This window comes from Hemicordylus capensis, chromosome 3 (genome assembly GCF_027244095.1).
Source record: "Hemicordylus capensis ecotype Gifberg chromosome 3, rHemCap1.1.pri, whole genome shotgun sequence".
In the NCBI taxonomy this organism is placed as follows: domain Eukaryota; kingdom Metazoa; phylum Chordata; class Lepidosauria; order Squamata; family Cordylidae; genus Hemicordylus; species Hemicordylus capensis.
Genome location: NC_069659.1, coordinates 53,101,283 through 53,113,992, shown reverse-complemented (window position 1 = coordinate 53,113,992; position 12,710 = coordinate 53,101,283). Strand labels below are relative to the sequence as shown.

The window sequence follows — 12,710 nt, the reverse complement described above, 5'->3', positions numbered from 1 at the left end:
CAACTATCATCCTTTTACCCAGATGACAATTGCTGTTTTTTTAGGCCAGACAAGACACCCCTTTAAAGTACAAAATGTCCATACACATGGAATGTAACTGAAGATCTTGTAATTCTATCTCCAAATGCCCTTTATAAGGCACTTAGGGGGAAAATGGCTCACTCCATTAGTAAAGCAACTGGCCATGTAGTTGAAAGAAGAAGAACTGGGTTGCTACATAATGATTCACATTGGGGCCTTTCTCACGATCAAGTGTGAGGGCAGGGAGGAAGCCATGGAAAGCTTACCTCCCCCATAGCCGATCATCCTGACAGTGCTGGGCGCATGGATCGCATGCTCAGATACTCCACCGCTGCCCCTGGCAGCATGGATGTGCATGGGCTGGGATGTGTTGTCCTGGATGCCAGAAATCCCATAATGGTTGCAGTGGTTCTGCTCCTGCCTCACGGGCAGATTCCAGATCGTGTGTCTCTTGGAGACTGTTCTTCAAAATGTGAACTTTCGTATGGTGCCCCTCAGAGCTCCATATTGTCTCCAACGTTGTTCAACATCTACATGAAATCACTGGGAGAAATCATCAGATTTGGTGCGGGATGTTATCAATATGCTGATGACACCCAAATCTATTTCTCCATGTCATCATCATTAGAAGACATAACCTCCCTAAATGCCTGCCTTGGGGCAGTAATGGGCTGGATGAGGGATAACAAATTGAGGCTGAATCCAGATAAGACAGAGGTACTTATTGTGCGGGGTCGAAACTCGGGAGAAGATTTTGATCTGCTTGTTCTGGATGGGGTCACACTCCCCCAAAAGGAACGGGTATGCAGTCTGGGGGTGCTTCTGGATCCAAACCTCACCCTGGTGGCGCAGGTTGAGGTGGTGGCCAGAGATGGTTTTTACCAGCTTCAGCTGATACACCAGCTGTGTCAGTTTCTTGGGATGAACGACCTCAAAACAGTGGTACATAATGCTGGTAACCTCTAGGCTGGATTACTGCAATGAGCTCTATGTGGGGCTGCCTTTGTACATAGTCCGGAAACTGCAGTTGGTCCAGAATGCAGCAATCAGGTTGGTCTCTGGGTAATCTTGGAGAGACCATATTACTCCTGTGTTGAAAGAACTGAACTGGCTGCCGATACATTTCCGGGCAAAAGAAAAAGTGCTGGTTATCACCCATAAAGCCCTAAACAGTTTGGGCCCTGGGTACTGAAGAGAATGTCTTCTTCGTCATGAGCCCCATTGCCTGTTAAGATCATCTGGAGATGTCTGTCTGTGGTTGCCAAGCCAACTCATCCGGTGGCTCTCTCGGGAACGGGCCTTCTCCATTGTTGCCCCTAGACTTTGGAATACACTCCCTGTTGAAAGAAGAGCCTTCCCATCTCTTGCAGCTTTCAAAAAAAAAAATTTATTCACTCAGGCTTTTAATTATATTTATACTTTTAATATTTTTAATGTTGCGTTTTAAATGATTTTATGTTTAAATGATTTTAATTGTAAACCACTCAGAGTTGCAAGTTTGGGGCAGTATAGAGTTATGTTCAATAACTAACTAACTAACTAAATGCATCAGTGCATGATGGCCCTAGACTTTATGGCCCACAGATATCTCATAATCCACTGCAGTGCATTGTGGGAACCTCTCCCCCCCGGCCCCCAGCAAAAGGCGGGCACCCATCAGTGTTTCAACACTGGCTAAAAGCAGCTGGCATTGACACTAAGGATGTGTATGAAAATGTTCCGGAGGCAAAGGAGTGTTTCTTTAAGGTCCAGGGAGGGTGGTCTTACCTCTCCCTCCACAATTCCCCCTCCTGCGGTCTCCCCAAAATCACTGCTGCAGGGCTGTAGCTTACCTCCTTGCAGCCTCATCCGAATCCTACCAGAAGTGGCCAACATACGTATGCTCCTCCCACACCAGATTGAATGCCCAACATCCAAATTGGTTGGACAGTCAGTAAAGGACCACCAAACTGGTGTGTGCACATCCCTAGTTGACTCATGGTCAGGTAAACAGAGTTAAGGGAGCACTCCCTCCCTCAACCTTGTTGAAGAGGTGGACTCTCTAGGTGGGTTTGCTGTCGAGGCACCACCAGAAGCTGGTTGGCTCCCACCGGTTCCCACGGGCAGCCAAGACCGGGCTTAGCTGCTCTATCCTGGTCTTGGCTGCTTGTGAGAACAGCCTCCATGTGTGCTCTGTTCCTTTCACATGCTTGCATTACAAAGGCAAGGAGAATTACAGAGTAATAGCCAGCTTTTCCCACTAATTACATATTATTTGTGCAATTTAACAACAGAGAGTGTGTTTCATTATTACTTTGGTCAAGCAGTAGACAGTATTTTTAGTGCTATAAAACATTTACATCCTTAGAAATGACAGATCACACATTTTGTATCCAACAGGCTTGTTTATTTACAACTGCAGTTTATAAACAGTCAACACAAACATCTTTACATTAACATTATGAAAAAAAATCTCATTGCTGAAGTAGGCACAAGTTGGAGGCTCTTCAGGAGATTTTATTTTTCTTAAAAAGGGGACAGAACAAAGAAAAAGTAATACAACAGCTCTGGGGCAGAATACAGGAGCATTGGCAGAGGTAAAGTTCATGCAATTCATCTTCAAATGCAGTACTTGTTTTAGTGGCTTTTTAAAGATTTTTTGTTTAAATGGGAGTTAGTTTCAGGATTAAGGTGCCTTGATTCCTATTAAGGAAAATACTTAATAGAGCTGATTGTTATAAAGGTCAGCTTCATTTATTCTGTAATGCTATAGCAATAGTACCTTACGGACTTGCCCATGTTCAGCTTTTAAACAGAATGTCAGATTTCCTCAACCATTATTCCAAGAGGTCTTGCAGGCTTTCAAGTCATCATGTATAGTACTTGCCCCGGGATCCTAAGGAGTCATTCAAGTCCATCTTAGGCAGGACAGCATTTGGGCAATATGTTAAAGCTGTAAATTTTTGACATCTTTTAATTCTTAAAACACTGAAGACATTATTTTGAAAAATCCGACCTACATGTCTTGAAGAGAAAAAAATGTCTTGAAGAGAAAAAAATGTCTTGAAGAGAAAAAAATGCCATACATGAAAGGACCACAAAAATGGAGCTCTCTGATAATTTTGCTTTACTTGCTTGCAGTACAATTTCAGTCTGTGCCTGCCAGACAGTTTCTAAAAAGAGATACCTCAGACATTATGTTTGTGTCACCATCATTGCAGCAAACTATCATGCAAAGCACAAACTTTGAGTTCAACTACTCTCGTCAGTACCTCCACTATAATGTTGAACTTGGCCCAGGAATGTATTAGCTTTCATAATATTCCAACTGCGGCATGGTGAGTGTCAGCTTTTCATTGCTGTATACAGTTTAATCTCATGCAATTTTTACACCTGATAGCACCCAGAAGACTTTAAATATTATTTACACATTGCACTGTGTAATTTGTTGGAGAATAATATTCTTTTTTGTCGTGTCTCAAAATGTTTCAAGAAAAAAAATAGTGCTTGACATTCAGATTAGCATTGTATGTGTGCTACACAGGAAAGACAATATTTACCAGTCTCCCCTTCCCTCTGAAGACCACTGTACCTCCTGAAAATATGTCATTGAGTGTCACATGACCCTCAGGGACATGTTCTTGGGAGGCAAAGTTGGATTCAGAGGGAAGGGGAAATCAGTGATTTTGCTTTGCTTGCGTAGCATGCAGTTTTCTTTCTTAAGTTGCTATCTTACTGGGTTCTGATGTTAAGTAGCATTATCGTTCCTTTATATCATTCCCAGCAAATGGAACCAAATGTTCAGTGCTTAGGGGTTTTAACAACTTTGCAATTTGCAAAGTTAAGAATGTAAATGAGTCCTATATTTTCTAATACCTAGAAGTGCTTGTTGCCTCAATACAGTTCTTCAAATAGATCTGTGTAGTAAGTCCTCTTCTTAAGAAGGTCAGCTCCTCTAAAGCTACTTTAAAAATAACTGACCTTTATAATAAACAACTTTTGCAAAATTGAAGAGTGTTAAAGAAAAATAAAAAAGAACTGTTCAAAAATGTATAATTTACTTCTATCACACCTGCTACTCAGGTACTCCCATCAGTAAACTCAAATGTCCTCTTAGGTTAGTATTCAGCTGAAAAACAGTCATTTTAGTTCCATGTACAGGATCTTGATTATCATTTCCCTTGAAAACGTTGAAAAAGTCTTTTCTTATTAACTTTCCAGGGCATCAAGAACTTTCATAATCTGTTGCTTTATGGCTTTGGTAGCATCACCTGCGTTTGGGATCAAGTACCTTAAGAAATGGAAAAGAAAAGGCTATTTAATAGCATACCAAATGACTTTCACATTTGATCAAAGAAAGTATAGTGTAAAAAAGGATTACAAATATCGTTTCATAAAAGACAAAGGCCTCTTCCAGTAGTAATGTCTATCACTGTTCACAACTTTCATATGCAACATGCAAAATAATGGTCGAAGGCCAGGTATCTTCTAGGGAATGCTATGTAATTCACACAGTATGTTCCCATACTGATAATTGGTAGCTTTTGGATTATAACCTCTATCTACTACTGAAATTGAATGTGTTGGATCCAAAAGTACCTTTCCACGCAACAGGTGTTTCAACTCATGGAATAGCTGCTTTATATTTTCATGTTCTAGCATCTGAAGTGAAACAAAATCCAATTGTTTTTCTCTTTGCACAACCCCTTGTGCAATATTACAGAACTGCGTGACTGTTGTGCAAGCAGTTATTTTCCTTCAGCTCACAATTCTTTGGATCTAACTTATTGGTATTCCCATATGAAAAAGTCTACCCCTGATGGCTGATAGGAGGTAGTCATTGCAGTTATTGAGATAATATTTTCTTAATTATTATACATTGTCACATAATAAGCATGGTAATCAGAGGCGTATCTAGGGAAAATAGCGCCTAGGGCAAGCACTGAAATTGTGCCCCCTGTCCAAACATCTGACACCCAACTTTCAAATAACTTTACCATAATATCAGCTGAAAAATACAAGTCAAGCTCATTAATATTTTAATATTTCAAAAACTATTTAGCAGTGGATGTAGCCAGACAAAAAAATGCTGGAAAACTACAAATTTCAGTATGCTTGGGTCATGAAATACCCAAATACTATGTGGAGGTGTACTTGAAAAACTAAACAGAAGTGCCTGTCTAATTCTCTACTATGCACTGTAGCATCACTGTTACATAAGTTTTAAAAATAAATGGAGAATTTGACTTTCCCCAGATACTCTGAAAATAAGAGTATTTTATTTTCAGAGCAGAGTAAACTGTGTCAACTGCTTGGAATTTATTCTAGTATTTCAGGAAGACAGTTAAAATGAGAGAAACAGAGCAAGAAACTCCCAGTGGGCCTTAATACTAAGGATTTCACACTGATTCAAAGACAAACCCACCATTAATAGTCATGTTATTAAGACATCACATTTAACTCACTTATCACAAGAAGCAAAGTAAGAGCAAATGAATACAATCCTAGCTCATAAGCTTCAGCTCAGTATTCACAAGCCCTGATTCTCTTTACATCGTGCCAAACTAAATATGTGTACAGTGACATATTATTTTTAAAAAAACTATTTTTAACCTGTAAACCCTTTGGGGGGCTTCCTAAAGGCCGGTGGGGGGGGGGTCTGCAAAGGTTACCCCTCCCGCCTGCTGGCTTCTAGGGCCTCACAGGGACCATTTGATCATGTGTGGTGGCCATTTAAAAAAAAAAATTTTTTTTTAAATGGCTGCTGAAAACAAAATGGCCACCATGCATGCTCAAATGGCTTCTGCGAGGCCTGGGCAATGGATGCACATTACAACCCAGGCAATGGCTGCACAGACAACTCTGCAGGAAATGCAATTTGGAATTCAACACTGATAGTTTATCCCATTGCAATTCTTTTCTGGGGATTCTAGTAGTGAATTATCAGACTTAGCAGTCATTCTTGTAGTTCATACCGACTGGATGAAAAGCACACAAATTTCTTGAGACAAAGAAATGCAAAATCCCAGTAACAACTGGTCTCAAATTGATTTTGACACACCAACACCTGGAGGAACACCCAGGTAAGACTCCCTCCCTGCTACACTCAGAGATGTATAGTCAGCATAAAACTGTCTTATCTTGGGTTGATTAAGCAACACAGATTGCTATAACTTCTTTGGATTTCTCACTAATAGGATATCAGTAAATGAAACTGTTGCAGATAGGATAAATTCAAAATGTGAACCTACTTAAATGAATAGCAGCCTATATACTATGTAACCTGGAGTAGATTCAATGAATGACCACAACTCAAAGGCACATGCAGGCACTGGAGTTTCTTTGTGAGTCTCTCTTTCAGCATCTCCGACAGAATAACCGAACAGTGACTTCACAACCAGGCTGCTGACAAGAAACTATCTTCAATAAGTGCAGTAAGTATATTATTCTGAGAGTCTGCCTTTCAGTATTGCCTGTGCCCCACATCCTCCTTTTAAAATAATTTGGGCAAGTTAAATAGTTTGAGGCTGTGAAAAAGAAGCTGCTAAAGGGGATTTAAAAAACACCACCACAAAAACCTCTCTCACAGATGTGGATGATGGACCCCAGTTTCTACATAATGACAGCCACTAAACTGATTAGAACTACTGGAGGAATATTAATTTGTAGATTATACCCAATCAGAGTTCAGAAATGTGTAGAAATATTTTGAGAAGGCAACAGTCTCTTAAAACAATGGCTCACGTGTTCCGCAGTGTTGAAAGTGTGGAACAGGAGCTGCATCTGTGGGAGAGGCTACATCGATGAGCGTTGCCAAGTAGCCAAACCAGCACAGAGGGGGAGCAATTTTTGCTGCTCTTGCCTCCTTCCAAAATTACTTTTTAACTTCAGATATGTGTCCCTGAGGGTCACACAGCCCTCAATGGCATATTTCTGAAGTCAGAAAATACATTTGGAGGGAGGAGAGAGAAGTGAAAATTACTCACCCTTCCCCCTCCGCACTAGTTTGGCTGCTTGGCAACACTCTGGGCGGAGCATCAATGCAGCCTCTTCCATGGATGGAGCTCCTGTTCCACATTTTTAACACTGAGCAGAAAGTGAGCCACTCTATGAAGCATGGTATGCTGAGTGTGGCTCATTGCTTGTACTAGGATATCAGCTCCCAAAGCACTATGGCTGTTCCTAGAAAACATTGCATTGCAAATGACAGGAATGAGCATGTGTTGATGGAACTTAATAAAACCGGAGTCTTACCTCTCAATTGCCAAAATCTCTATGCCCGCAGCAGTGCTGTTCCCATACTTGAAGGTTATTAATTCAGGGTGTTTCTTCTTGGATGTGATTTTAATTACGGAGTTCAGTGCCTGACGAGACTGTATGTAAGCTAAACCCTTTCGAGAGGGAATCTCCCTCAAACAATACATGTGTGTCGCAGTTACTAAAAGATGACTTTGGAAAAAAGAAGAAAAAAAGCTAATCAGAAAAATTAAGACAGTTGAAATTTGCCAGTAGTTTCTGGCAAATGTTGTGGGGGAATGTTGCATTGTGGATTTACTGGAGCACATCCCTTAAAAGACTTTCTAATGACTTTGACACAGCACTTTCAGAAATGGAATATAACAGAATACTGGAATATAAAAGAAGTTTTTAAACAAACTTGCTTACTCCTATTCTAGCAGAAATTGTAATACAAAATGTCTGCTGGAGTACAGTCCCACAATCATTACCTCTACTGTGAAATGACTTTCTGAATTCACTTTGCAGTGAAAATCTACGAGGCATTCCGTCATTCCAATAAGTTAAACATAATCCAAAGCCTGCCTATAGAGCTAAATAGGACTTACTTCTTGATAGGTATCACTAGAACTGAACACAATCATTACCTCTACTGTGAAATGACTTTCTGCATTCACTTTGCAGTGAAAATCTACGAGGCATTCAGTCATTCCAATAAGTTAAACATAATCCAAAGCCTGCCTATAGAGCTAAATGGGACTTACTTCTTGATAGGTATCACTAGAACTGAACTGTCTGCGTGCGGAACCCAGTAACCAGATGGGTATCATGCAGATCTTCATGATGAGGTGAACAAAAAAGTCACCTTGTAGTAGGAAAAATGGTTGTGTGAAGCCATACATTTCCTTGAACTGAAAAAGGCAGCAACTATCTAAACCAAATAATTTATAATAAGCATGTATATTCTTTTAATAATAATAACAGCAATGCATTAATACCTAGGAAACATGTGCCCGTTTTCTTTCACTTCATTACAAGAGAAATGATGCTTTACGTCTGGTTTATTTATCCAAGTCTGGATGTTGACAATTTCTTTTCGATCATCATCTGACATTGAGGAGCTATCAATTTCATCTGTTTAGAAAAGAAAGCACTGATGTTATGTAGACAGAATGCTATCACATAAATGGAGAGATAATTGGTCTTTTCCCTTCATTTATGCCACTTGTCAATCCTGTGTATGCTTCATAAAGGTTTTGCTATAAAACAGTTACTGTTTGTACTAAGAGAAGGGATTCATTGATATGCTAACATAAAGTAAGAACACAGTGGGCTACTTCAGATGTAATGAGAAGCAATGGTTTCCTGCTATGTGAACGAGCCCTGGAGAGCCACAGGCTCATGCACTCCCCTCCTCTCCTCAGCTCCATTATGGAGGTGCAACATCAGTATATTGACTTTGACTTGTTTAAGCCATGGCTCCATGGCTCATGCAATGCAGAGAACTGTGGTTTAACTCTGGTTAATAAGCCAGGATGTGAAACCAACTTCATACTCTCGTTTCACATTTTGGCTTGTTACCCAGAGTAAAACCACAGTTCTCTGCGTTGCATGAGCCATGTAGCTACCATTTAAACAAGCCAGGATACTTGGCCAATAGAGGTAACTGAGGATATGTTCATGTCCCAGAAAAGCATTTATTTTTCATTATGTCTTAACTGGTCCACTATCCTAATGCAAAATATTACAGGAGCAGGCATTTCATTTAAAAAAAAAAAATCAGCACTATTTGCACAACAGGGACTTAAGTGCAAAGCATGCTAGTTCTTGAGTGGAACTGTAACACTTAATGTTCATTTATTAATATCAGAGCACTGGAATTACTCTTCTTCCAAAACAAACTATTTCCTTACCCAGTGCTTTCATCCTATTTTCCTATCCCATTTGTCCTAAATTATATATTACAATCTAATCAATGCAACTGAGAATTATAGCACAAACAAGACTAGCTAGCTAGCTAGCTAACTGCAGCTCAATCCTAGAAGCAACTCTAAATATAGTATTGGGAAGCCAGTTAGCAGTTATTCATCAGTGCTTTCAGGTCACATGTCTGGTTAATGAATAAAATGCTGTAACTGCCAGTCTCACAAATATCCACTATAGGAATAAGCAGAAGATGGATCCCCCTCCACTCCCCACTACTCCCAATTCTCAAAAGCCAGTAATAATTAAAAAAAAATCTTGAACACCAAAGCTGCTTGAGGTTCCATGAAAGCTTATGAAGGGTTCCTTAATCAGTAGTGGAAGAGAAGCTTCCTTGAAAGACAGCTTGTCCATAAATATGGATCTCCTCTGGAATGTGCAGCTGCAGGAGACATTGGGTGTGTTCTAGATAAGTTGCACACTCAGGGCAACAATGAGGTCCAACAGGCCTAGCCCAGGCCCCAAAAGAAATGTGCTCTAGTACATGCCCCTGGAATCCTCTGCAGCAAACTTGGGTTCTGTGGCAAATGGGTAGAGTGGTTCCTCAGAAAACAAGGTGTTGAGGAACAGATTCCTTGCCAGCAAAAACTTGTGAGAACCACTGCAATAAGATTACAAGGATGTTAGCAAACGTCAAATGACAAGAAGTTGGGGGGAAATTCTCAGTGGAAGGGCTGGTTATAGTTAGAACATATTTTTGGTATGGTACCTCATGATGCAGTCAAATACAAATTAGGAATTTGCTCAACCTGAATTTCAGAGAGAAATGTTCTCTACTATACCAGTATCATATTCTTCTTCATCTCCAATGCTGAAAACTGGTTTCACACCACGGTAAGGTTTCCCCAGTCTGTCACTGCTGCTGACATGTCTGTTGATAGGGGATGATCATAAAAAGAGGGAGGGGACAAAATCCCACATTGAACATTTTGACAGTATGCTATTTCCCATAGAAGCATGCAGTGGCAAAATGTGTACCTGGCTGGGCAGCCAAAGAATTCCAGAAGCAGAAAGCTGATGGTGAGAAAGCACAGAGTGGCAAAGCAAGCCACACTGAATTAGTGAAAGCAGGCAACAAGGTTATTTCATAGGCTGAATTGTATTAAATTTGCGAGATCCACCTTGAGAAGGAAGTACAATTGCTTTCTCAATAAGCTTAGTAAGAGAATGCAGTACTCCTAATGAATCAAATCACTCACATTGAAAGAAAAGCATTTTAAAGGCTCTTTCAAAATATCAAGGCAAGTTACTGCGTGAGCTCTCTGTGTGTGTGTGTGTGTTTGTGTGTACAGAGCAGCCTTGGTAGAATGGTAAGTTAAGAACGGTTTAAATTATAGTGTTTTTGTAAGAGTCATTTCTAGACAGACCTTTTCAGATGATAGCACAATTATATTCCCTCTGTTCAGTATTTTCCTAGTGCTTTCACCTTGACCATTCATCACTGACAGAGTTACTAAAAATATAATTTGGCTTAGACATTGTATGTAGCACTAAACTCAGCTCCATAAATCATGGAAAGGAACAATCATGTTTCAACTTATTATGCATATTCTAAACATTACAGTAGTTTCAGTCAAAAACCTTCAGTCATAGGAACATAGGAAGCTGCCTTATACTAAGTCAGACCACTGGTCCATTTAGCTCAGTATTGTCTACACAAACTGCTAGAGGCTTCTCCATGGTTACAGGCAGGAGCCTCTCTCAGTCCTATCTGAAGATGCAGGGAGGGAACTTGGAACCTTCTGCATGCAAGCCTGCAGATGCTCTTCCCAGAGCGGCCCCTTCCCCCTAAGGGGAAAAATCTCACAGTGCTCAGATGTAGTCTCCCATTCAAATACAGACCAGGATGGACCCTGCTTAGCAAAGGGGGCAATTCATGCTTGTTGCTACTATAAGACCAGCTTTTTCAATTTTTCCTAGAGCTTTGTTTGGGAAAATGGATCTGATTATGCATATATTTACATACTGTTGTTGAACTAGCACTGAGAGAATAATTTTAATACCCTATAAAAGGAAAAAAATGAGGTTTCCTTCTCTGTGAAGGCAGATCTTTAAGCTTTTCTAGGACTTGACACTAAACAGACAGTACTTTGGAAAGTTAAAGAAGAAATAAAACAAATGTGCTCTTCAAATAAAGCAAGATAAGAAGTGCTCGTTAGTGACAAGACAATAAGCATCAGTGACACTGACAATGATCATATGGAATGACTAGTGTGAGATAGACATGATTATTGTACAACTAACCATCTCCAGGATGTTAACACAAAATCTGGTGACTAGGAGATTTATAGGAACAGCTTTTGGTCCTAGTGCATGTTTGCTTGATAACACGGTTTTCTGGAGAAGCATGAGATTCGCTTAAACCCTTCCACTGTAGCCATGTTAATGCATTATAGAAAGCATGGTTGCTGTACCTAGGTATAGCCTCCATGAGCGCATGTTGGCAAGCCCTGGCCCTCCATACTGATGCACTCTGTAGCCCCACCCACACTGTACACCAGTATAGCATTTATAATGAGTCCAACACTATACTCTCCATGATTAGGAGTGCTGGGCACCCGTCCCCATTTCTCCCAGTCAGTGTTACAACAGAAACTTTGATCTCTCTGTCCTGATGATGATTGGTGCTAAATGTCAATGGGATAAATATGTCTAGTCTACACACATTTTTCCAATGGGTACCTTAAAGTACGCTGTGGGTGCATCTGTTTATGTTCTTTCCCACCTCAAAGATTATCTTTTTTATTTAGAGAGCTTTACGACACTCAGGTGTTTATTACTTACATCAGTGCTTCAGGTGCATTTCCATATCATCACATAAATCTGGTTCAGATTATCATCTAAACCAGAAATTCTCAACATTGGGTCCCCAGATGTTATTGGACTTCAACTCCCATAATTCCCAACCAAGGCCACTGGGGCTGGGATTATGGGAATTGAAGTCCAATAACATCTGGGGACTCAACGTTGAGAATCCCTGGTCTAAACCATGGTTTAAGTGACTGTGGATGAGTTTTCCCAGGTTTGCAAGCTCCCTTCTACACTTCTCCTCCTTTGTACTTTGTATAGGAGGAGATTGAACACTTCTGCTTTCAAACTAACCATATTTCCCAGATACATCCAAATTTAGAAAACATGATGTGTTAACAAACCAGGATCTCAAATTATGGTTTTATCATAGTTTGTTTTACCAAGCTACAATTAAAACAAATCACAGTTCCATGAGTCTGGACACAAAAGCAAACTGTGATCAAAAGTGAACATGAAAGCTTTCAAACTCTTTATCTGGCACACAAAAGGAAGATAGGTTTGTTAATTATCATGTAAGCTGTTGTGTGCATGCATGCACACACAATCATACATAGAGCATAGATTTGTCAACAAGAGAACTTAACTACCTTTTGATTAAGAAAATATGTAGAAGTGCTTGTACTTCTTCCCATAAACTTTTACCTTTCTTGTGACTCACCTGACATAAAACTAAAAAACCT

At 40.1% G+C, this 12,710-nt stretch overlaps 1 protein-coding gene across 3 annotated transcripts in view; it reads right to left on the bottom strand.

Annotated features, from left to right (window-relative positions):
- Positions 1–2,385: 2,385 nt before the first annotated feature.
- The window catches only part of TBC1D23 (TBC1 domain family member 23), a 57,565-nt gene continuing 47,240 nt past the window's right edge, over positions 2,386–12,710 (bottom strand). For all 3 annotated transcript variants that reach the window (XM_053308617.1, XM_053308618.1, XM_053308619.1), the window contains 4 exons: positions 10,002–10,090; positions 8,235–8,370; positions 7,255–7,449; positions 2,386–4,291 (listed from right to left, as the gene is read on the bottom strand). In XM_053308617.1, coding sequence (XP_053164592.1) covers positions 4,210–4,291; positions 7,255–7,449; positions 8,235–8,370; positions 10,002–10,090 — 502 coding nt within the window. In that variant the 3' untranslated portion in view covers positions 2,386–4,209. The remainder of the gene's footprint in view (positions 4,292–7,254; positions 7,450–8,234; positions 8,371–10,001; positions 10,091–12,710) is intronic.